General features: G+C 40.0%; 1 protein-coding gene across 2 annotated transcripts in view; it reads left to right on the top strand.

Annotated features, from left to right (window-relative positions):
- The window catches only part of Lrrn1 (leucine rich repeat neuronal 1), a 45,527-nt gene extending 20,580 nt beyond the window's left edge, over positions 1-24,947 (top strand). Inside the window, exons 1-2 of one of the 2 annotated variants that reach the window (XM_032905998.1) lie at positions 9,235-10,150; positions 21,713-24,947. In XM_032905998.1, coding sequence (XP_032761889.1) covers positions 21,969-24,119 — 2,151 coding nt within the window. In that variant the 5' untranslated portion in view covers positions 9,235-10,150; positions 21,713-21,968 and the 3' untranslated portion in view covers positions 24,120-24,947. Of the gene's footprint in view, positions 1-9,234; positions 10,151-21,712 lie in introns of those variants that run through there. The other variant, XM_032905997.1, reaches the window with a different exon arrangement.
- The last annotated feature ends 669 nt before the right edge of the window (positions 24,948-25,616 follow it).

Genomic DNA, 25,616 nt, shown 5'->3' with positions numbered 1-25,616 from the left:
TTCTCTGATTCCTTCAACAGGGTCCCGTTCTCAGTTCAGTGGTTTCCTGCTGGCATACGCCTCTGTATTTGCTGTATTCTGGCTGTGTCTCTCATGAGCGAGCGATCTGCACTCACATTTTGATCATCCGTCTTGAGTTTCATTTGTTCTAGGCATCTAGGGGTAACTCAAGCATTTGGGGCTAATAGCCACTTATCAATGAGTACATACCATGTATGTCTTTCTGTGATTAGGTTAGCTCACTCAGGATGATATTTTCCAGTTCCAACCATTTGCCTCTGAATTTCATAAAGTCATTGTTTTTGATAGCTGAGTAATATTCCATTGTGTAGATGTACCACATTTTCTGTATCCATTCCTCTGTTGAAGGGCATCTGGGTTCTTTCCAGCTTCTGGCTATTATAAATAAGGCTGCGATGAACATAGTGGAGCACATGTCTTTGTTATATGTTGGAGCATCTTTTGGGTATATGCCCAAGAGACCTGTAGCTGGATCCTCAGGCAGTTCAATGTCCAATTTTCTGAGGAACCTCCAGACTGATTTCCAGAATGGTTGTAGCAGTCTGCAACCCCACCAACAATGGAGGAGTGTTCCCCTTTCTCCACATCCTCGCCAGCATTTGCTGTCACCTGAGTTTTTGATCTTAGCCATTCTCACTGGTGTGAGGTGAAATCTCAGGGTTGTTTTGATTTGCATTTCCCTTATGACTAACGATGTTGAACATTTCTTTAGGTGTTTCTCAGCCATTCGGCATTCCTCAGCTGTGAATTCTCTGTTTAGCTCTGAACCCCATTTTTTAATATGGTTATTTGTCTCCTTGCTGCCTAACTTTTTGAGTTCTTTGTATATTTTGGATATAAGGCCTCTATCTGTTGTAGGATTGGTAAAGATCTTTTCCCAATCTGTTGGTTGCCGTTTTGTCCTAACCACAGTGTCCTTTGCCTTACAGAAGCTTTGCAGTTTTATGAGATCCCATTTGTCGATTCTTGATCTTAGAGCATAAGCCATTGGTGTTTTGTTCAGGAAATTTTTTCCAGTGCCCATGTGTTCCAGATGCTTCCCTAGTTTTTCTTCTATTAGTTTGAGTGTGTCTGGTTTGATGTGGAGGTCCTTGATCCACTTGGACTTAAGCTTTGTACAGGGTGATAAGCATGGATCGATCTGCATTCTTCTACATGTTGACCTCCAGTTGAACCAGCACCATTTGCTGAAAATGCTATCTTTTTCCATTGGATGGATTTGGCTCCTTTGTCAAAAAATCAAGTGACCATAGGTGTGTGGTTCATTTCTGGGTCTTCAATTCTGTTCCATTGGTCTATCTGTCTGTCTCTGTACCAATACCATGCAGTTTTTATCACTATTGCTCTGTAATACTGCTTGAGTTCAGGGATAGTGATTCCCCTGAAGTCCTTTTTTATTGTTGAGGATAGTTTTAGCTATCCTGGGTTTTTTGTTATTCAGATGAATTTGCAAATTGTTCTGTCTAACTCTTTGAAGAATTGGATTGATATTTTGATGGGGATTGCATTGAATCTGTAGATCGCTTTTGGTAAAATGGCCATTTTTACTATATTAATCCTGCCAATCCATGAGCATGGGAGATCTTTCCACCTTCTGAGGTCTTCTTCAATTTCTTTCTTCAGTGTCTTGAAGTTCTTATTGTACAGATCTTTTACTTGCTTGTTAAAGTCACACAGGGTATTTTATATTATTTGGGTCTATTATGAAGGGTGTCGTTTCCCTAATTTCTTTCTCGGCTTGTTTCTCTTTTGTGTAGAGGAAGGCTACTGATTTATTTGAGTTAATTTTATACCCAGCCACTTTGCTGAAGTTGTTTATCAGCTTTAGTAGTTCTCTGGTGGAACTTTTTGGCATCACTTAAATATACTATCATATCATCTGCAAATAGTGATATTTTGACTTCTTCTTTCCCAATCTGTATCCCCTTGACCTCCTTTTGTTGTCTGATTGCTCTGGCTAGAACTTCAAGAACTATATTGAATAAGTAGGGAGAGAGTGGGCAGCCTTGTCTAGTCCCTGATTTTAGTGGGATTGCTTCAAGTTTCTCTCCATTTAGTTTAATGTTAGCCACTGGTTTGCTGTATATGGCTTTTTACTATGTTTAGGTATGGGCCTTGTATTCCTATTCTTTCCAGGACTTTTATCATGAAGGGGTGTTGAATTTTGTCAAATGCTTTCTCAGCATCTAATGAAATGATCATGTGGTTTTGTTCTTTCAGTTTGTTTATATAATGGATCACGTTGATGGTTTTCCGTATATTAAACCATCCCTGCATGCCTGGGATGAAGCCTACTTGATCATAGTGGATGATTGTTTTGATGTGCTCTTGGATTCGGTTTGCCAGAATTTTATTGAGTATTTTTGCATCGATATTCATAAGGGAAATTGGTCTGAAGTTCTCTTTCTTTGTTTGGTCTTTGTGTGGTTTAGGTATAAGAGTAATTGTGGCTTCATAGAAGGAATTTGGTAGTGCTCCATCTGTTTCAATTTTGTGGAATAGTTTGGATAATATTGGTACGAGGTCTTCTATGAAGGTCTGATAGAATTCTGCACTAAACCCGTCTGGACCTGGGCTCTTTTTGGTTGGGAGACCTTTAATGACTTCTTCTATTTCCTTAGGAGTTATGGGGTTGTTTAACTGGTTTATCTGTTCCTGATTTAACTTCGGTACCTGGTATCTGTCTAGGAAATTGTCCATTTCCTGTAGATTTTCAAGTTTTGTTGAATATAGGCTTTTATAGTAAGATCTAATGATTTTTTGAATTTCCTCTGAATCTGTAGTTATGTCTCCCTTTTCATTTCTGATTTTGTTAATTTGGACACACTCTCTGTGTCCTCTCGTTAGTCTGGCTAGGGATTTATCTATCTTGTTGATTTTCTCAAAGAACCAACTTTTGGTTCTGTTGATTCTTTCTATGGTCCTTTTTTTTCTACTTGGTTGATTTCAGCTCTGAATTTGATTATTTCCTGTCTTCTACTCCTCCTGGTGTATTTGCTTCTTTTTGTTCTAGAGCTTTTAGGTGTGCTGTCAAGCTGCTGGCATATGCTCTTTCCTGTTTCTTTCTGCAGGCACTCAGCGCTATGAGTTTTCCTCTTAGCACAGCTTTCATTGTGTCCCATAAGTTTGGGTATGTTGTACCTTCATTTTCATTAAATTCTAAAAAGTTTTTAATTTCTTTCTTTATTTCTTCCTTGACCAGGTTATCATTGAGTAGAGCATTGTTCAGTTTCCACGTATATGTGGGCATTCTTCCCTTATTGTTATTGAAGACCAGCTTTAGGCCGTGGTGGTCCGATAGCAGGCATGGGATTATTTCTATCTTTCTGTATCTGTTGAGGCCTGTTTTATGACCAATTATATGGTCAATTTTGGAGAAAGTACCATGAGGAGCTGAGAAGAAGGTATATCCTTTGCTTTAGGGTAGAACGTTCTATAAATATCCGTTAAGTCCATTTGGCTCATGACTTCTCTTAGTCTGTCTACATCTCTGTTTAATTTCTGTTTCCATGATCTGTCCATTGATGAGAGTGGGGTGTTGATATCTCCTACTATTATTGTGTGAGGTTAAATGTGTGTTTGAGCTTTAGTAAGGTTTCTTTTTACGTATGTAGGTGCCCTTGTATTTGGGGCATAGATATTTAGGATTGAGAGTTCATCTTGGTGGATTTTTCCTTTGATGAATATAAAGTGTCCTTCCTTATCTTTTTTGATGACTTTTTAGTTGGAAATTGATTTTATTTGATATTAGAATGGCTACTCCAGCTTGCTTCTTCTGACCATTTTCTTGGAAAGTTGTTTCCCATCCTTTCACTCTGAGGTAGTGTCTGTCTTTGTCTCTGAGGTGTGTTTCCTGTAGGCAGCAGAATGCAGGGTCCTCGTTATGATCCAGTTTGTTAATCTATGTCTTTTATTGGGGAGTTGAGGCCATTGATGTTGAGAGATATTAAGAATAGTGATTATTGCTTCCTGTTATATTCATATTTGGATGTGAGGTTGTGTTTGTGTGCTTTTCTTCTCTGTTTTTTGTTGCCAAGATGATTAGTTTCTTGCCTCTTCTTGGGTATAGCTTGCCTCCTTATGTTGGGCTTTACCATTTATTATCCTTTGTAGTGCTGGATTTGTAGAAAGATATTGTGTAAATTTGGTTTTGTCATGGAATATCTTGGTTTCTCCATCTATGTTAATTGAGAGTTTTGCAGGATACAGTAGCCTGGGCTGGCATTTGTGTTCTCTTAGGGTCTGTATGACATCAGTCCAGGATCTTCTGGCCTTCATAGTTTCTGGCGAAGTCTGGTGTGATTCTGATAGGTCTGCCTTTATATGTTATTGACCTTTTTCCCTTACTGCTTTTAATATTCTTTCTTTATTTTGAGCGTTTAGTGTTTTGACTATTATGTGACGGGAGGTGTTTCTTTTCTGGTCCAATCTATTTGGAGTTCTGTAGGCTTCTTGTATGCCTATGGGCATCTCTTTTTAGGTTAGGAAGTTTTCTTCTATGATTTTGTTGAAGATATTTACTGGTCCTTTTGAGCTGGGAGTCTTCACTCTCTTCTATACCTATTATCCTTAGGTTTGATCTTCTCATTGAGTCCTGGATTTCCTGTATGTTTTGGACCAGTAGCTTTTCCGCTTTTACATTATCTTTTTGACAGTTGAGTCAATGATTTCTATGGAATCTTCTGCTCCTGAGATTCTCTCTTCCATCTCTTGTATTCTGTTGGTGAAGCTTGTATCTACAGCTCCTTGTCTCTTCTTTTGGTTTCTATATCCAGGGTTATTTCCATGTGTTCTTTCTTGATTGCTTCTATTTCCATTTTTAATTCCTTCAACTGTTTGTTTGTGTTTTCCTGGAATTCTTTCAGGGATTTTTATGATTCCTCTCTGTAGGCTTCTTTGTTCTCTAAGGGAGTTCTTCACGTCTTTCTTGAAGTCCTCCAGCATCATGATCAAATCTGATTTTGAAACTAGATCTTGCTTTTCTGGTGTGTTTGGATATTCCATGTTTGTTTTTGGGAGAATTGGGCTCCGATGATGCCATGTAGTCTTGGTTTCTGTTGCTTGTGTTCCTGTGCGCTTGCCTCTCGCCATCAGATTATCTCTAGTGTTACTTTGTTCTGCTAATTCTGACAGTGGCTAGACTGTCCTATAAGCCTGTGTGTCAGGAGTGCTGTAGACCTGTTTTACTGTTTTCTTTCAGCCAGTTATGGGGACAGAGTGTTCTGCTTTTGTGTGTGTAGTTTTGTCCCTCTACAGGTCTTCAGCTGTTCCTGTGGGCCTGTGTCTTGAGTTCACCAGGCAGGTCACTTGCAGCAGAAAAGTTGGTCTTACCTGTGGTCCCGAGGCTCAAGTTAGTTCGCTGGGGGTACGGGCTGCTGCCCACGGGGAAGATCTCTCTGAGGTGGCAGCAACCCGGGAAGATCTGTATAGAAACTGCCTCTTCCGGGAGCCTCCTTCCAGGCACCAGGGTTCAGATGGCCTCCGGTGTTTTCCTCTGGAATCAGCAATGTGTGTAGAGAGCAGTCTCTTCTGGTTTCGCAGGCGTGTCTGCCTCTCTGAAGGTTTGGATGGTTGCTCTTAGGTAGGCTGTATCCGGGCTTCTTGGCGTCTTTAAGATCCGAAGAAGCTCACACAAAAGGCAAAGTTGTGTCTAGACTTGTTTTTTGTTTTACACACACACACACACACACACACACACACTAGTAAATGTAAAAAAAAACCCATTATGTTTAAAGAAAAGTAATCATATTGAGTTTGTTGTCTATCCCATTTCAGTCCCAGCTTTTCTTAACTAATTACATCTCAAACCCAATTTCCAAAAACAGTCATCATACAAGATCTTGAGATTCCTACTTCTCTTTCACAACACACAGTTCAGCCTAGACCAATCCTAGACATGTGTGTGTGACCTGGGCATCTATATATGTGAACTCACTGCATTTTTTTACAACCCCCTAGTTTGTAAAGACTGCTGCCACACCCAAAGGGAGCCAGGAAGAATAAGACACCAACACAGGTACAGAGTCAGATTTGGATCTCAATCTGTGGTTCAAGTCTCTACTGATTTTTTGTGAAGAGCTGCCCTCTCTGGTATATTTTCCCAACCCCTCCCTTTTTTGGTTATTGGCAAATTAAGAGATAATTTCAGGAGTTCCCAAGAGTAATTTCCACCTTCCTCACAATAATATGGACGTGTGTGTGTGTGTGTGTGTGTGTGTGTGTGTGTGTGTGAGAGAGAGAGAGGGAGAGAGAGAGAGAGAGATTTCAGTACATGTTTGAGTGTCCATTCTATGCACAGCCTTCTATTAACCTGTCTCATGGACACAACATCAGAAACAACTTGTGAATAGCTTCAGGAAGCCTTGCCTTCAGAAGTACACCAAGGCATGACACACAGTACAGGGCTCCATGGATTTTATAAGGGATATTTTCTATTATTTTCAATTATAGCCTCAGGAAGAACAATGGTGGTCTATAGTTCTTGACCTGAGAATACCTCAGTTGTAGTGAAGACTGGCACTTTCTTCATCCCAAGAGTCTGGCGAAATAATTCTTTTCTTAAGAGTTTTAATTTCCTTCTAATTCCAAATGTGGCCTTCTCTTTGGAGAATTTCAAGTGTGCATATTTTGATCAAGTCTGAGTCCTGCTCCATCTCTTCACTCCCCACTCCCACTCCTGGTCCCATCACTCCCCCACCACTACTCCTGCCCAATGTCTTGTGTTCTGTTTTAAAACCCATTGAGAGTCCACTCAGTACTGCCGGCGAGTGCATGGCTACAGGACCATCACTGGAGCATGGATAAGTTCTCAAGACCAACATCACTGGAAAATGTGACTTTCCCTCACCTGCTGGCTACCAACTATCAATATATCTCCTTAGCCTGGGGGGTGGATGGGGCATAACGAGCCCCTCCCACCTCATTCTGGGTGTTTGTCTTGATCTTGTGTAGGTCTTATACATAGTAGTCCCCACCACTGTGAGTTTCTGTGTACCGTGGCCCTGTTTTGCCCAGAGTACAGTGTTTCTTTGTGATCATCCACTACCTCTGGATCTTACAATCTTCCCACCCTCTCTTCCGCAAATTATCCCTAAACCTTGGGACAAAGGGCCATGATATAGATGCCCCATTTAAGGCTAAGCAGTCCTTCTCCCTCTCTTCCCTCTCCTCCCCTTTTCTTTCTCCCCCTCCCCAGCTCTGTCCCCTACCAGTTATGGGTCTTTGTGTTAGGCACCATCTTGTGAGTAGAAAGATGAGTACCTCAAGGGCAGTGTTAAACTATTTCATTCAGCAGAGTGTCTCGGCTTTCCTAGTTTTCTTCTATGTGCTTGCCCTGACATCTACCAATTCCTTGAGCCTTTGTTCTTCATTGTATAGTAGAGCCAGAAAGTCTAATCCATGGAAGACTGTCTAAATATATTTTGTGACCCCTTGTTTGCTTGAGCTTACATTTATCAAACATTTGCAGACCAGACACTCTGTTAAGATCCGTGTCTACTGTGATGAATAAACACTACCTTGGACTTCTCTATCATTCTGTGAACATGAAGTCACCTCCGATTACATACAGGATAGAAACACACAGGGCAAAACCAAGCCTAGCTATGTCTTTACAGACACCAGGACCCAGCCAATAGCCTGTAAGCTCCTCTGGGCCTGTGTATGTTATCTGGGTGAAGTCAGACCAAGACAGAAGAAGGTTGAACTATCTAAACTTAGTCCACATGTCAGTCTTCGGTGGCACTTTTCCAAATACACATGCATCTCCAGAACCCATCTGGATGTAGTTGATCAAACTCTCAAGAGGCAAAAGAATTCACAGCCTGTATAATGATCCCAGGTCAATGAACAGCTGGTTTTGGAGAGTGATAGCCATGCTGTCTGCAGTGGTAGTTGCTGGTTCACATCTGGCTATTTAAACCTAATTGAAGTCAATCAAAATAAAATAAGGCATAAACAATCCATTCCTTGTTCCCACCAGACACAATTCAAGTATGAAATAAGTACTCAAGAGCTGCCATGCTGGGATATGTGCATACAAAATGTTCCTGTCATAGCAGGGAGTCATATTGGGTGGCACTGATGGAGCAGGGTGGTCACAGGACGGCAATTCTGATGTCTGCTTCACCGCTCTATTTTGACATATGTTGTCTTCTCATATGTTGTCTTCGCGGATTACTTGTATATTTGTCTTGTTCTCTCTCATAAGATTGTAAGCTCTTTAAGGGCAAGATCTGGTTGGTGTTCCTGGCCCCTTAACATCATAAACAATGAAGATCTTTTTAACTGAACTAAGTCAGCCAGATTCAGTCAGTACCATCATATTGGATGTACTATGTGCAGACCAACACCAGATTTTTAGCAGAGACTGGAAGAAAAGGGTGGATTAGAGAGTAGATATCTCTCAGTCACAAGTATGTGCAGATGGGATGGAGCAGATCTGTTCTAAATTGAAAGATGAACGTTTGTTTGTTTGTCTACTTTGTAAGAAAAGGTTTTAAGAGTGAAACCTGTGAAGTTAAAAAATGAATCATTACTTCAAAAAGATTCATCTTGTCTTCGTTACAAACTATTAACTTCATCCTCTTAATTTACTGCTTCCATCTACAATAGCTAAGATGTGGTAGGAAAAAGGGTGGATTTCCATCTCTGGCTTCTGTTTCTGGTTTTGTTTTGTGTTTTGGTTTTGTTTGGTAGATGGTAGAGAATGAAACTTGCTGAGAATATTATTTTTAACAACAACCAGACAGGTGAATGGTTTGTCTGTCATCCAAACTCTCTTTCAACAAAGAGTCATATAAAGGCATTTTAACATAGTGCACGCAGAGGACACTTCTTTAAAGCAATTTCCTGTTGGTCTACAAAGCTGAAATCCTAAGTAACTAAAATGTGAAGATTTAATTAACATTTTATGACTTATTTCTTATCTTCAAAATAATGGCACATTTGCAAATGCATTCTGAAAATGAATTGGGAAGGGGAGGGTTAGGCTTTCAAGAGGCAATCTTTTTCTTTTCTTCTTTTATAAATAACAAATACATTTTATATACACCACTAGCAATTCAGTTTAATATCAAACCCCATAGAACTACAGGATTTTTAATATTTCTAATATGAACCATTATTACTGTTTTTTGCGTGCATTAGTGCTTTGCCTGAGGGATATCTGTGTGAGGCCTCTACTCCATTGGAATTGTAGTTACTGACAGTTGTGAGCTACAGTATGGGTGCTGGGAATTGAACCTGGGTCATTTGGAAAAAAGCAGTTACTGCTCTTAACCACAGAGCCAGCTCCCCAGTCCCCAAGATGCAATCTTGATTCATGGGAAGTTAACAAGTTGACCTTTTCTGAGACCTGCCCAGGAAGATACTGGCTTATTCCTGTATATTGTGATAAAGTTGGTTTAAATTCTGGGAGCCGCCGTGTCGTCAGCTTGAGTTCTGTGGAAACTGAACTGGTTATGCTCTACAATTTTACTATTCTAGAAGTTTCTGGGGATAGAGAGCACTCCAGTTTTCTCTGTGGTTTGTTAAGATAAATCATTTGGGAGAAGGAATCTGCATTGTCTTCAACACCTTCCCCAACCCCAATGCAAGAAACCAGTCTGTTGTTCTGATACTTTTCAATTTGCCCATTCACCTGACTCAAAATTGGGGAAGGGGTCCTTTGGGAACATCAAATGCCCATAGGAGCTGATGTCAGATGGCAGGCTTTAAAGTCAAATGACTCAGTCTTAATTCTGCCTCTGTCATGTTCTAATTGTATCTATCTGAAGAGACCCCTTCATGCCCATGCTTCAGTCAGTTCTTCTGGTATCCCTACTGCCCTACAATGTTATAACAGAAAAATATGTGCCAAATAAGTGTCTGGTAGAAAAAGAGGAAAAGCTGTTCCACATAAGTTTCAGAGACACAATAATATGTTTGTAGGAGGAGCAGACACTAACTTGGATCTTCTGTAATGGGAACGCTAAAGGAAAATATGTTGTAGAAACGTGCTTTGTTTCAGACCCTGCTTACGACATGTTCCTTCATTAGGTTCTCACAACCTGCACATGAGGCATAACTACACATGAGCTATAACTGTGTCCTGCTAACAGAGAAGGAAGCCAAGATCCAGGAAAGTGAAGTAATTTGTCTCTTGTGCCAATTCGTAGTGCTAGAATATGAACCTCGCTGTGACCTCTTCTTGAGACTTCTTTGGATTTTCTTTAAAAATAAGAATAAACAACTGAGCTCAATTTTTTTCTTAATAAGCCGAGGCCAAGAGCCATAAGGGGCTGCCCGTGGGGTCAGAATCTGAAAGAATCATTGCTCATCTAGAATCCTAGAGCGGACAAATCCCTCCACATCACTGCTTTTGGCTGAGCTGAGCATCTGCAGGAAAGAGATGTGCATACTCAGCCCAGAGATGGAGTCAAAAATGAGAGGAAAAGACAGATTGCTTAACTTTGGTCCAGTACTGGAGTCTCTACTGCCATGTACCTGAGAACTAGAGAGGATCTGGGGCTCCAGTAGCAGGAGGTCCTAGACCCCCTATTCCATGACTCACTGATTCCTTAGACTTTGTAAGAATGTAGACTGTAGACAGTATACTTTGGTTGCTGTTTCAGAACCTTGTTACAAAAACAAAGAGATTTCTATATCTTACAGATTTGGAGGATAAAATTTCAAGACTGGCTGACCCATTGGTTTAGCTTCTATTGAAGACTCATGATGGATCACTATAGATGTAAAGGACCATGTTACTGCTATGGGATTAATGGATGACAAACAACATCGGAGCTGACGCTAATGTTTTCACTCTGTGTTTGCATTTTATTCACTCCATACCATGCAAGTCCCTGAGTTAAGACTATTATTAAAGTTAGCTATGATGTGTTATATTTCTTATGAGGTTCTGCAATCTTAAATCCATGATTTTCACCCCTCCTCATTTTTGTATCATCCTCTTTACCCATCTTTCATTTGAATTTCTATGTCCTTATACAGTTTACAACACATGGTCAGTCATCAATACGAAGGTTTTAATTTATGCATTTTGAAGATTAAACTTGTGGTCTGGCTTTCCTTTTATAAAACAGATCAATAATTATGATCAATTTTTTGACATGTTTAAAAACAAAACAGCAATAAACATTGTTAGCTGACCTGACTAATGTTTGTAAATTGTTGGCCATCAGCATGATTAACTATATTCCTGATTTTCCTAAGCAAAGATTAAAGGGGAGATTATGGTGGGAGGGTTCAGAAACCACAAAACAATTGCTAATCTGAGTGTGGTTATTTTTCCTGTACTACTAATACATGGTTGGTTTGTAGGACACTAAAGACCAGTGACCTTCAAGATTGAGAATGAAGGAGAATGAAAAGATCGCTTACAGCCTTACCTAAACAGCCCAGACTAAGTGAAGAAGGATAGAATCCGGGGCCAGTGAGATGCCCCAGTGACATGGGTGTTGGTCACCAAGCCTGAAATCCAAGGCTATAACCTGAGTTCAGACCCTGAGAATGAACCAACTCCTATAGATTGCCCTCTGACCCACACAAATGCAGGATGGCATACCCATGCCAAATCATTAAATGTAATTTAATTGTTTTTAAGAAATCAAGAGGGGGCAGTATTCTATAAAAGACAGGTGGCTGGAGATTTAGAATGAAGTCAGAATTGTTATCCGAATATGTGGCCCGAAAGTGAAAGGTTGGTTGAGATGCTCTTGGCTATCTCTGAAGCCTTCCTCCAACTTGGCTTCACCAGATTTTGCAGGGAAATAGCCCACTTGCCTTCAATTAGTGGGAGCCCAGTCACAGTCTGAGGCCACTGCTCTATCCGCATAGCTCTTCTCAACCATGCCAAGCCACCCACGTGGACTGAACTCTTGCCATCTGGCACTGGACTATTGACTTCTCATTTTTCTTTTGTTTTGTTTTTGGTTTTCTTTCTTTCTTTCTTATAATTTTCTTTGGTAATTCTTCAGTCCACCCAGACCAGCCCTGCCCTGTTTACCATGCCTGGCCAACACTCCTCAAAGGACTAATGTGCTGGCCATGCCCAGTTCCTCTTACGAGCTGAATGAATTGTGACCCCAGCTTTTATGCTTAGCTTGGAGACCAGCTGCGCCTTTGAGCTTTTCCCAGAGACGGTGGCTGAGGCTGCACCTGCAGGGTGATGAATTTGCCCTGGCCTGAAAGAAGAAGGAGAGAGACAGAGAATCAAAAGATCACTTGTGCCCATCCTCTCTGCACACTGGTGTATTTATACCACTCACCCACCCAGAGAACTTTGGAGTCCGTTAAATAATAATTGCAGCATAAAAAAATAAAATGTGGGGAAGAACAATTATATTTTGCTTTGCCAGAAAGAAATGACCACGGATATTTAATGAGAGCTTTGGAAATGCTGAATTGAGGCATTTGGGATTTGCTTTGTCTCTCTACCAAATAACTGGGTCATTTTGATCACCTAGGGAATATCTACAGTTATATCTGCATACCTTTTTAAATAGGACCTTCCCCCTCCAATAAAAAAAAAAAGGAAAAATGGGGCAAAGTGTCTTTAAAAAGAAAATCTACTGAAGTTTTCCTCATAGCAAAGCTTCACACCTTAATGTTTATAATTGTGGGTTTTCACACATGCAGTCTTTGCAGATAATATCCAGGCATTTCTATCTAATCATTTAGCTATCAAGTTTTCCCCGTAACTCAGCAGTATCAGTGGTCATGTTGGTCTATAACTCAGATGTTTCAACATGCCTACATGCTACAAAAGTCCTCAGAGAGCTGATGCTGTGCAACTTGCACAGCTGAAATGTGCTGGATTGGCTTACTCTCTCATGCACTGTTTTCTACTATGTTAGACCCACCAACCTTAACGTTCCTGATCCTGGAGAGCCAAGAAATTCTAAATTGGAGAACACTGGAATATTAAATTCTATGTCTCCATCATAATTTAATAACAAAAAGGGAAAAGAGGGCAGAAGGAGGAAGGAACAGTTGTTTCACTGGAAAATAGCTGCGAGTGTAGTTTTCCAGGGCTTCAGAAGAATGGGTAGATCCAATGGATCCTGAGGCCCCTTCTGGCCTGGGAAGTGAGGAGGACTTCTATTCTCTATTTGGTTATATGAGTTGTTCAATGTCACCTAGGAAGTTTGTGGTGGCGACAAAATGAACCCTTTCTCTGGCAGGCATTTCACTGTGCCGTTTAGCCCACTCAGGCATACTGCTGCATTGCTAGCTGATGAATAATGTGGACTCTCAGGAGAGTTCTCTATGCAAAGGAGTCCCCGCAAGCTCCCTTCAGCCCCTGTGATGGGATAGGCTTTGTTGTTTGCTAGCGCACTGTAGAGACAGATCTTTTCCTCCTGTTTGGATTTAACATCTGTGATCACTTTTAACAGGACAGAGTGGTCCACCTTGGACAATGTCTGAACCAGGAATATTACTATGAAAAATGGCTAGACAAAGAAACCTAAGAGTGAGAAAGGGTCAAAGATGAAATAAAAAGTCCGAAAAATAAATGTCTAGCCTACGTGTATTAGCCGTTCAGATGCACTTGCCAGGCCCCCTTTCCTTTAGAAAGGAAATAAGGTGAATCCCCCACAAGCAGTTTGCTATCATCTCTTTCTTGGCTCCATCTGCTGTATCCATCCACATTAGGTTCCAAACTTCAATGGGCATCATCTGCTGGTTCACCCACTCACTGATTCCTTCTGTCCTCAATGTCAAAAAAAAAAAAAGATTTATATTCAATATGAGGCAACAAACCTGTAAATATAACATCTAGCATCTATTGGGCACTTGCGTGCTATGTGCCAGGCTTTCTGTCAAAAGCGTTACATCTGCTCTCTCAGTTCTCACTATGCTTGCAAAATAGATTTTATGATTTTCATTTTTAAAGAGAAAAAGAAACCGAGACTTAGGAAGTTCTAATAATTGGCCCAAGGTCACAGGGCTGAATTGAAAACCAAGCCTTTCTCAAAGCCACACTTCTAATTCTAAAGAGAGGTTCCCGTTTGGTTCAAAAGCTTAAAGGCCTTGAGAGGGTTAACAGCAAGCAAGCACTTGTGTGTGCAGCACAAGTCAGCATGGACTTCAGGTCCAGGACACATCCTTCTGGAAGGTCATTCCACAGGGCTGACTTCATAATATCAAGTTATGGCTACTTCCATGTGGGCAGGGCTACTGGGAAAATTTGTATTGATATAATTATTTTTAACCCTATATGGCTAGAGTAAACCTTGAATCTGGACAAAAATCACACTTCAGCATTACTGAAGTTTTTTCTTAAGAGAAAATGTAAAGGTCACAGTCCAGTGGTCCAGATTTGCACTCTTGCGAAAGCCAAATGATGTTTAACTTTAATTTTTATGTGTATGAGCATTTTGCCTGCATGTATGTACTCGTGACATGTCCATGCCTAGTGCCTATGAAAGTTTCTCGGGGTTACTACTGCTGTGATGAAACATCATGACCAAATGCAAGTAAAGGAGGAAAGGTTTTATTTTGCTTTTATTTCTGTCAAGAAGGAATTCATGGCAGAAACTCAAGCAGTGGAGGAACTGGACATAGGAGTTGATGGAAGGCCATGGAGGGGTGCCTTATTCCTCGTGGCTTGCTCAACCTACTTTCTTATAGAACTCTGGACCACCAGCTCAGGGATGACCATACCCATAATGGGCTGGACCCTCCCACATCAATAACTTACTAAGATAATGCTCTACATGGTTGCTTGTCTACAGCCCAATGTTTTGCATGCATTTTCTCAGTTGAGGTTGCCTTCCTTTAGATGACTGTGTCAAGTTGACACAAACATAGCCAGCATTCTCTGGCACTAGAATTATAGGCCATTATGAGCTGCCATATTGGTGCTAGGAAATAAACCAGGGTTGTCTGGAAGAGCAACAAGGAGCTCTTAACTGAAGAATCATCTCGCCAACCTGCCACAACTATATTGTAACAATCTGTCCATCAGAGAAAGAGTGCATATGAAAGCAGATGTCTTTTGCCATTCTGTCTTCATTTGGGGATCAAATTTAGTTTTCCATTGTTGTAACTAGAGTGCCCAGGGTTACTAATAATTCCAAGTTGGAGGTCCAAAAGATTTGAATTTACAGTTTGTTTGTTTGGGGGAGGGGGAGGGATCACCCTTGGATGTACTACGTACACGAAACAATCACTTTTACACTAAGCTGCATTCTTAGTTTACCATGGGTACTTTATTTGTTTGCCCACACAAGGCATTCATTTAGGTCTGGTGCAGTATTTGGTCTGTAGCTTTCTAGCTATTAATTCTAGTTAACACTAGTTGAAAACAGAAGTTATAAATTATTGTTGTATGGATGCTCCCCGCTACCCCTCAAGCCTTACAAGCTTTGCCGATTCTTTACTTCCAACTCATGAGCTGAGAATGGGATGAAACGACTCAATGAAATGCCAGATTCAAGTAAGTTTTGAGAGCCCACCATGAGCGGCGCTGTTTCTTAGACCTTAGGCTAAGTAGTTCTTCATAGGTTACTTTACTTACTTAAAATAATTTTCATGTATGTGGAATATATAAATGGCCTTAATTTTAACTAAGAACAGGGATTTAAAAAAAAAGAATTCAAGTATTTTGCATCAGGCAGTACATCTATAAAATGGAGAAGTCGGTGTTTGGATATAGATCAATTGACCCTCCCAAAGAAAATTCTTTCTACATTCCCACAGTCTTTGTTTGCTTAGCTTTTCCTGAATCAATAGAGATATTTGTAGTCACAATTCTATGGCAAATGTGTATTTCTTTTTTCTCAAATCCATATGAACTTAATGTATACATTAAGCATTACATCCAACCACATATTATCATTTTGCTTCACATCCAAACTAAAACAAATAGGGCAGGTGAGAGTCCAGGTCCTTTCTATCCTGGTGATTCCTGTCACTCCATCTCCTTTGGGATTTTATATTCAGAGCAACGTGTCCCAAACATATCTCATTGAGAGAAAAGAGCATCAAATGTAATCATCTAATTGTTTTAAAGACCTCTATTGAAATGTGTCCCTTGCCAACTTTAAGTCTTTAAGGCCACAGTTTGTTCTTTAAGGGATTGTTTCTTGCAACTGCCAGATTTTGTTTGTGGAACATTATTCTCATAATTAGCAGAACATTTTCTTCTCACATCTGACAAATTTAGCCAGCCAGTCCTAGAATAAAGCTGCTTTTTTGTTTTGTATTTTTATGTCTTTAACTAATCTGCACCAGCCATTTTTATTTTTACGGAGTTTAAAATAGATAATTCATATATGTGATAAAAGTTAGCCTAAATTCAATGCACGTACTGTCATTTTTACAGCATTCAGTTTACTCTACCCCATTTCCAAGTTCAGTTGAACTCAGTATCTTAAGACTGGTCCGCATCTGTGACGGAAACTGTCACTCAGACACTAATCCCTTCACCTGGTTCTCGGTGTTATCATTCTGCTTTCTAGTTCTATGATTTTAACAACACTAGATACTTCTTCAGAGTGGAATCATACTGTATTTGTGACTGGTTTGTCAATGTCACCAAGATCCATCCATATTATACCATGTATCTGGCTTTGTAGTGACCCTCCTAACTTGCTTTCTAGAAGAAAGGGTATATTTGGCATACATGTCCTGATTACAGTCCACGGAGAGTGTTGTTTACTCTCTTACTCCCCACGACGATGCTCAACAACCTTTCCTATCCTCTGAGAACCATCCGCCCAGGAATTGCACTGCTCGTGTGGCTGTCCCACATCAATTATTAATCAAGAAAATGCTTCTACAGACTTATCTATAGCCCAGTCTGTTGGAGCCATCTTCTCAATTAAGGATTCTTCACAAATTACTCTAGCTTGTGTCAAGTTGACAGAAGAAAAAAAACCCAGTGACTTATTACCTGTATGTTAATCCCCCATCTTTAGGAGATTGCGTCAGAGGATGACCCAGCACCCCACATACCAAGATATATGCGTACTAAAATGCCTAACATAAAATAATGGAGTGTTTGCCTATAATGTTGTACATGTTTTCCTGTGAGGGTTACTTTAAAACATTTGTGTATTACTTATAACACTCAAGTCGTTTGAATTTTATGCAAATGATACATAATTCTACGTAACGAATGTTAAGCATCTGTCCTTCCTCAATACAGTCACGCTTTTTCCTGACTTCTTTCCAGCCAATGTTGAATGAGTTCATGATGTGAAACCCATGGACGCTGAGAGTCAGTCGTTTGTTCCACATTTTCTTTATCCAATAGCCTTGTTGATCGACCTAGATTACCACCAACTCCTGACTCTTACAAACAATTTTGCAGTGAACAATGGGTAGGCAAATTGCACGTTGATATCTCGCCTTTGATTATTCTGTGTCCATAAATATAAGAAGAATTGCTGGATCACATAATAATATAGTTTTTCAATACATATATTTTTAATTCTTGAGAATTTCATATTGTTTTTATAATTTTTTGAGGACATCCTACATTGTTTTCTATAATAGTCACACTATTGTACAGCCTCACCAATACATAAAGGTTTCAATTTTTTATGTCTTTGCCACCACATCCTATTTTCTACTTTCTGACAGTGACCGTTCAAACTGTGTGTTTTAGTCCTCTAATTAGGTTATGGTGTTTGTTTGTTTGTTTGTTTGTTTGTTTGTTTTTACAGCTATTGTTCTATTGCTGGACTTACTAATACTGTTTTTTAATCCCTTTTCCCAATAGATGACTTCAAAGTATTTTCTCACAAATTTTAGGCTGCCGTTATATTTTGTTGATTTATTTCATGCACAGAAGGCTGTAACTGTGAAACCATCCTACTTGTCTATTTTTGCTTTCATCCCAAAGCTTTTGGTGTCATATGCAACAAATAACTGTGAAACCCAACACGGGAATTTTCCTCTATGTTTTCTTCTTAGAATTTTATTATTTTTTATGCTACACTTAGGCCCTCAACGTTATCTGAGTTTGTTTTTTAAGACGATGTAAGCTAAGGTCACTGCCTTATTCTTCCCACATGGATATCCAGTTCAGCCGGTGTTTTCTGTCAAAAGAACTGTTCTTTTCCCATTGTGCAGTCCTTGTCAGAGATTGTTTTTATTTCTGGGTTCAATGCCCCATTGTTCTATATGCCTTCATCTTTTGTTCCTTTGTATCTTAGAAGTTTCATTGGCATTCCCGAAAGAGCCATATTCAGAGTTGGGCAACGTAGTTCATATGAAATCTGAACTTCTGGTTTCTGAGGTTCATGGCTGTTCAATTGGTTGAGGCTATGTATGCGCAAAGACAAATTTGAACTCTTAAATATAATTCTTATGCTGTAATTAAAACTAAATGATGTGTTTTTCATAACACCAGTGAGACTATAGACCCATTATCACTCTTTTCAGTAGTAATACACTATTTGTAGAGTTTCTAAAATAATTTTAATGCATATTTTGCTTTCTAACATCTTTCTTTAAATTCAATCAAAAAATAAAAGTTGGGGTTGGGGATTTAGCTCAGCGATAGAACACTTGCCTAGCAAGCGCAGGGCCCTGAGTTCGGTCCCCAGCTCCGGAAAAAAGAAAAAAAAAGGAAAATAAAATAAAAGTTTGCTGTAATTCCATCCAAGAGTTCTGAAAGATAGGTTTGTACATTTGCCTCCCTAATGTGAATTAAGATTGAGGAAAAACTCTGCCAGATCTTTTGTAAAGTTTATAATGCCCTTGAACTTGTGGAATTGATCTAAATCAGTATTTCTCAACCTGAGAGTCACAACCCCTTTGGGCATCGCATATCAGATATCCTGTCCATCAGATACTATCATTATAATTCATCATGTAGCAAAATTACAGTTATGATGTAGCAACAAAGTATTTTTATGGTTAGGGGTTCACCACAACATAAGGAACTGTATTAAAGGTCACATCATTAAGAAGGTTAAGAGCCACTGATCCTAACAGAAACAAGCAGAGGATGAACTTGTTGAGTTTATATTTGAAAAATATTATTCTGCATGTTTGCATTCTATCGAATTTACTGATAAACATCCAAATCAGGTAGTTTATTGCTATTGAAAAGTTTCAAATAATAAATGGCAAAGTAACCAGATTTGCAGGTGAACGAGAGACCAATGCTAAATGTGCTTTCCCCACAGACCAGCAAGCATCAAAGCCACACAAATTAATTTCACCTCGGACTTGTCACAATCTAAATGTCATGATACTCTCTTGTGAGACTAGTAATAAGATTTACATAGTTAATAAAACAACAGTAAGTTTTAGGGCTTTTTATAATTTTTGTACTGAAACGTTTGTGCTGGCTATTAGTAAGTATTCTTATGGTTTTTGCTAGAGTTCAAGCACATGCTTTACAGACATGTAAAAACACAACACAGGGTACCATATGAAGTGAGGGCTTAGGCTCGCCGCGCTTCTGAACTCTGGAGTTGCATACATCCTTCTTAATTTTTCTCTAGAAAACATCAGTCATCAAATGTAAACGTTGCTTTTATTTCCTCAGATGAAGTGAAGAGATGAGAGTTATACACAAGCTGTGTGGATACTGGTTGGAGCCCAGATTGTTTCTTTCTCTGTTTTAACTACTCCTAGGCCAGGCCTAGAAGCTACCAGCCTCCATACAATTTAATCTTCCAAGCTGACTGAATAAATCTGGCTTTTCTTAACTTCTGACTGAATTGCTCTGCCTGGCCTCACACTATCTTTGGCAATATGCTCTAATTTTCTGGCTCCTTCTCACTCTCTGGCTCATCATGTCTTCACCTGTGTCTAGCATTTTTTCTCTGTAACCTGTCTCTGTAAGACTGTCCAGTAAAACTCACCACACACACACACACACACACACACACACACACACACACACACACACTCACCACATTCACTCATAAACACACCACACACCCCCTTTTCTCTCACTCACTGCTCTTAAATAGTTTCTCTCACCTGTGCTGTTCTCGTGAAAGTTGGGCGTATTTTATCTCTGACTCATTTTGTCAAATATTGCTCTGATTTGACACTTTGTCTGCCCCACAATTAGACATCATTTTCAAACATGACTGCTTTCTTCTACAAAGGAACCTTACCTTCATTGTTAGGGATTAAAGGTGTGTACTAAGGGCCTGTCTGTATTCCAACCAGATCATACTGTACTCTAGGGCAACGCTTCATTCTGGCAAGATCATAGACTTAGAAGAACTTTGGATGTGATCCTACAACCAAAATTCTTCAGTACTCAAAGCTGAAGTGCATTATAACAGAAAAATATACAGAAATATATAACTATACTTAGTATAACTAAGAAGTGGCCAGCTGGGGTTGGGGATTTAGCTCAGTGGTAGAGCATTTGCCTAGCAAGTGCAAGGCCCTGGGTTCGGTCCTCAGCTCCGGGGGAAAAAAAAAAAAGAAGTGGCCAGCCTGTTCTTAAGAAAGCAAAATTACTGTCAGTTAGTTATATAGTGACTTTTTTGTACCTTGTTGGAATTCATAACGCTAGAACCAGTAACCACTGGTATTATATAAACTAGCAAGACACAGACTCTTTCTACCTGGTATCTTGTTAAAATCCATACTTAAGTCAATAGTTATCAGTATTTGTATATATCAATAATAGCGTTTGTCCTCTGAGAAACTACTATTCAGCTAAGACCACATGTGTAGAATCACAATAACATGACAATACATGACAAATACAACTTTTACGAGCATTTAATATGTACCAAATACTGCACAGAGTTTTATATAGATTTCTAGTTTTTGTTTTGTAACAGATTCAATTCTTCAATAATAATGTAAGAGTCCTTTATGAGCAACCCTATTTTGTAACTTGGATAAATTGAGAGATGATATAACATATCCGTGGCCTGTGGCTGTTAAGTAGCCAGTGATACTCCAAGTAGTTAATTAAAACATATATATATCCACACACATACACATTTTCAGTGCTAGGGATTGAAGTTAGAGTTTCACTCACGTAGGCTAGTGTTCTTCCATACAACTGTTTCTTGCCTGAAACATATTTTCACATGTACATCTTGAATTATTTGTGTGTTTATAAAAATTTGTAGTGAGAGAGAGTCTCACTGCTTTACTCAGCCAAGATCAGATAGCTATTAGAATATAGGGGAATATAATAGAATATAGTTGCTATTTTTCCTCCATAGCTTTGCTAAAATAATTTCTTACATATAAGTATTTAAGCTTGGAACACTCTTGCCGAACATGTCTACAGACTGTAGCATTTGGAGAGGAAAGAATGTCTGAAAACAAATGTGGTATTAATGGAAATATCACAGATAATTTCAGATGCATAGAGTCTTTCATAAACTACCATCCATGTTTGGGTTTTACTGAAAGTGACTGTTCATCTTTTTTAGAAGCGTAAACATGCACTTTCTAAAATAATCTTCGTTTTTGAATAAGTGGTATCTTTAGGTTTTCCTGGGTACTCCGAGAATGAGTGTGTGTTTAAGGCCTATTCTGAAGTATGTGCAGTTCTGATTATCAAGGGAAAGGAGCTCTAGCTAGTGCAGAGCATAACAAGAGCATCCTAAGGCTCAGAGTCTGCCTGGATACTCTGAAAGCATTCTGAACACATTTCTTCAGCTATGCGAGTGCCTATACCCTGGTAGTAAACAAAAGACCGTCTACAGAATAAGCATAACATCTCCCCTGATCTAATTTTCAGACACGTCTCCAGACTTTGATTTGGCCGAAGTAACTCCCGCAAGGACCTGTGCACATGCCTGGAATTAAGTGACACGGTTCAAGGACTTCAGATTGCCTCGCGCCTCTTGGGAAGTTCTGAAAACCCTATCTTCAGACTCTGGGATTCTGTTCAAATGAGACTCACTTGAATGTTTACACTATCTGCTTGCTGTTCTGCTTGCCATTGAATAGTGTTCAGATCTTGGTCAGGAACTGGGTGTGGTTGGCAAGCCACCATGGCCAGATTGAGCCCTGGGAAAGCAGCTTGCTGGATGGTGCTGGGCTTGCTGATACCTTTATTAACTGAGTCTTCCATATTGAATAATGAGTGCCCCCAGCTTTGTGTTTGTGAAATTCGTCCTTGGTTTACCCCACAGTCCACATACAGAGAAGCCACCACTGTTGATTGTAATGACCTCCGCCTAACAAGGATCCCTGGCAACCTCTCTAGTGACACACAAGTGCTTCTCTTACAGAGCAATAACATCGCCAAGACCGTGGACGAGCTGCAGCAGCTTTTCAACTTGACTGAGCTGGATTTCTCCCAGAACAACTTTACAAACATCAAAGAGGTAGGGCTGGCAAACTTGACCCAGCTCACCACCCTGCATCTAGAGGAAAATCAGATTTCAGAGATGACGGATTACTGTCTTCAGGACCTCAGCAACCTTCAAGAACTCTACATCAACCATAACCAGATCAGTTCAATCTCTGCCAACGCCTTTTCAGGATTGAAAAATCTCTTAAGGCTGCACCTGAATTCCAATAAATTGAAAGTGATCGATAGCCGCTGGTTTGACTCCACACCCAACCTGGAAATTCTCATGATTGGGGAAAACCCGGTGATTGGAATCCTGGACATGAACTTCAGACCACTCTCCAACCTGAGAAGCCTAGTCTTAGCAGGAATGTACCTCACTGATATTCCTGGAAACGCCTTGGTAGGCTTGGATAGCCTCGAGAGCCTGTCTTTCTATGACAACAAACTGATCAAAGTCCCTCAACTTGCCCTGCAGAAAGTTCCAAATTTGAAATTCTTAGACCTCAATAAGAATCCCATTCACAAAATCCAAGAAGGGGACTTTAAAAACATGCTTCGGTTGAAAGAACTAGGAATCAACAACATGGGAGAGTTGGTCTCAGTGGACCGCTATGCCCTTGACAACTTGCCAGAATTAACGAAGCTCGAAGCAACCAACAACCCCAAACTGTCATACATCCACCGTTTAGCTTTCCGGAGTGTCCCGGCTCTAGAAAGCTTAATGTTGAACAACAACGCCTTGAATGCTGTGTACCAAAAAACAGTGGAATCTCTTCCCAATCTGCGCGAGATCAGCATCCACAGCAATCCCCTGAGGTGTGACTGTGTCATCCACTGGATTAACTCCAACAAAACCAACATTCGCTTCATGGAGCCCCTCTCCATGTTCTGCGCCATGCCACCTGAGTATAGAGGGCAGCAGGTAAAGGAGGTATTAATCCAAGACTCAAGTGAGCAGTGTCTCCCGATGATATCACACGACACATTCCCAAATCATTTAAACATGGACATTGGCACAACACTCTTCCTAGACTGTCGGGCCATGGCTGAGCCAGAACCAGAGATTTACTGGGTCACTCCCATTGGAAATAAGATAACTGTGGAAACCCTTTCAGATAAATACAAGCTGAGTAGTGAGGGCACCTTGGAGATAGCAAATATACAGATTGAAGACTCAGGAAGGTACACATGTGTTGCCCAGAATGTCCAAGGAGCGGACACTCGAGTGGCCACAATCAAGGTTAATGGAACCCTTCTAGATGGTGCCCAGGTGCTGAAAATATACGTCAAGCAGACAGAATCTCATTCGATTTTAGTATCCTGGAAAGTCAATTCTAATGTCATGACATCAAACTTAAAATGGTCATCCGCCACTATGAAGATCGACAACCCTCATATAACATACACAGCCAGGGTGCCCGTAGATGTTCACGAGTATAACCTAACACATCTGCAGCCTTCTACCGACTATGAAGTGTGTCTCACGGTGTCCAACATCCACCAGCAGACTCAAAAGTCATGCGTCAATGTCACAACCAAAACCGCTGCCTTCGCCCTGGACATCTCCGATCACGAAACCAGCACAGCTCTTGCTGCGGTGATGGGGTCCATGTTTGCGGTCATCAGTCTAGCATCCATTGCTATTTACATTGCAAAAAGGTTTAAGAGGAAAAATTACCACCATTCCCTTAAAAAGTATATGCAAAAAACCTCATCCATCCCACTGAATGAGCTGTACCCCCCACTCATTAACCTCTGGGAAGGTGACAGTGACAAGGACAAAGATGGCTCAGCCGACACCAAGCCAACCCAGGTGGACACATCCAGAAGCTATTACATGTGGTAACTCAGTGGGTATCTTGCTTCTGGTAGTAAGGAGCACAAAGACATTTTTGCTTTATTCTGCAAAAGTAACAAGGTGAAGACTTTTGTACTTTTGACTTTGCTAGTTGTGGCAGAGTGGAGAGGATGGATGGATATTTCAAAGTTTTTTTAGTATAGCGTATCGCAAGGGTTTGACACAGCTGGCAGTGACTCTCAGCTTCCAGTTTGTGTTTGGTTTTTATCCTTATCATTATTATGATTATTATTATATTATTATTATCATTATTTTATTTTAGTTGATGTGCTAAACTCAGTAATGCTGTCTTAACTACAATGTTCAATAAAAATGATTCATGACAGGTGGGGCCTCTCCTGTGCTTGACCCCTTTCTTCTGAAGCCATCAATACGAAGAACCGAAGAGCCGAACCGTGTCCTCTCAACAGCTAACATATGGTTTGGAAGCAGCATTAAATCTTTTGTAGCAATCTGGTCTACAGACTTTTGACTCAAGCTACGACTAAACTTGCTACTTTGTTGAATGATGTTAGTTGACTGTACTGTAATGTTGTATCAACTGAACTGAATGTTTGCCTTTCAGCAACAACTTTCTTTTTCCTTCCTCTTTGTTTTTTAATAGTTAAAGAGGCTTAGAACAAGCTAACAGGCAATAGAAATATGTATATCAGATTTTCTAATGTAATGAACTACATGTTAATTGTTACTATATTCTTTTTATCTTTAGTAGACACTTTTAAAGAAGAAAAGATAATTTTGTTGTGTTTAACTCACAGACTTGGTGTATAATGAAGACAGAAGTATAATAAATTAGTTTGTTCTGATTTTTTAGAACACTTGCAATAACGTATCATTTATTAGTCCCTGCTAGTTGCCTAGGTAATACCATTCCCACCAGTGCAAAGGACAACCAAAGCCCATGTGTGCATGCTGTCTTTTACAGTCAGGCACTAGAATCTTTTGCTTTCATTTTGTAAAGAAAAAAGTATCCATCTTAACTAAGACAGCCTGGGCCAGTGAGATGGCTCAGTGAGGAAAGGTGCCCACTGCCAAACCTGACCTGAATTTTATCCCCAAACCCCACATGGCAGAGGAAAAGACAGACTTTAGCTGTCCTCTCACGGCAATACATGCTTCACGATACGCACACTCAAGTGTATGCATACATGCACACACATACAACAAACAAATTCACTGGAAAGGATAAGTTAATGGATACATGTTAGTGAACAGGATTTCTATATTTTCAATACCACTGATAAAGGCTGTTCAAGAATGTGTTCATATAAAGAAAAAGTGCACACTACTGTAACCCAGGCAGGTGTCTATATCAAGAAAAAAAAATACATACTCTTGTAACCCAGGTTTAACTACACACAGGATGTATCACGCTCTGTCTTTCATTTATTTTACAGTATGACGTTCCCTAATGTTTTAAAATGTATTGTCATATCCCATTTAGTAGCTGTCTATGTGCTTATGGGGTATCAACTGCTACGGAGA

Source organism: Rattus rattus, chromosome 6 (assembly GCF_011064425.1).
Source record: "Rattus rattus isolate New Zealand chromosome 6, Rrattus_CSIRO_v1, whole genome shotgun sequence".
Lineage (NCBI taxonomy): Eukaryota > Metazoa > Chordata > Mammalia > Rodentia > Muridae > Rattus > Rattus rattus.
This window is presented reverse-complemented; position numbering and strand designations above follow the sequence as displayed.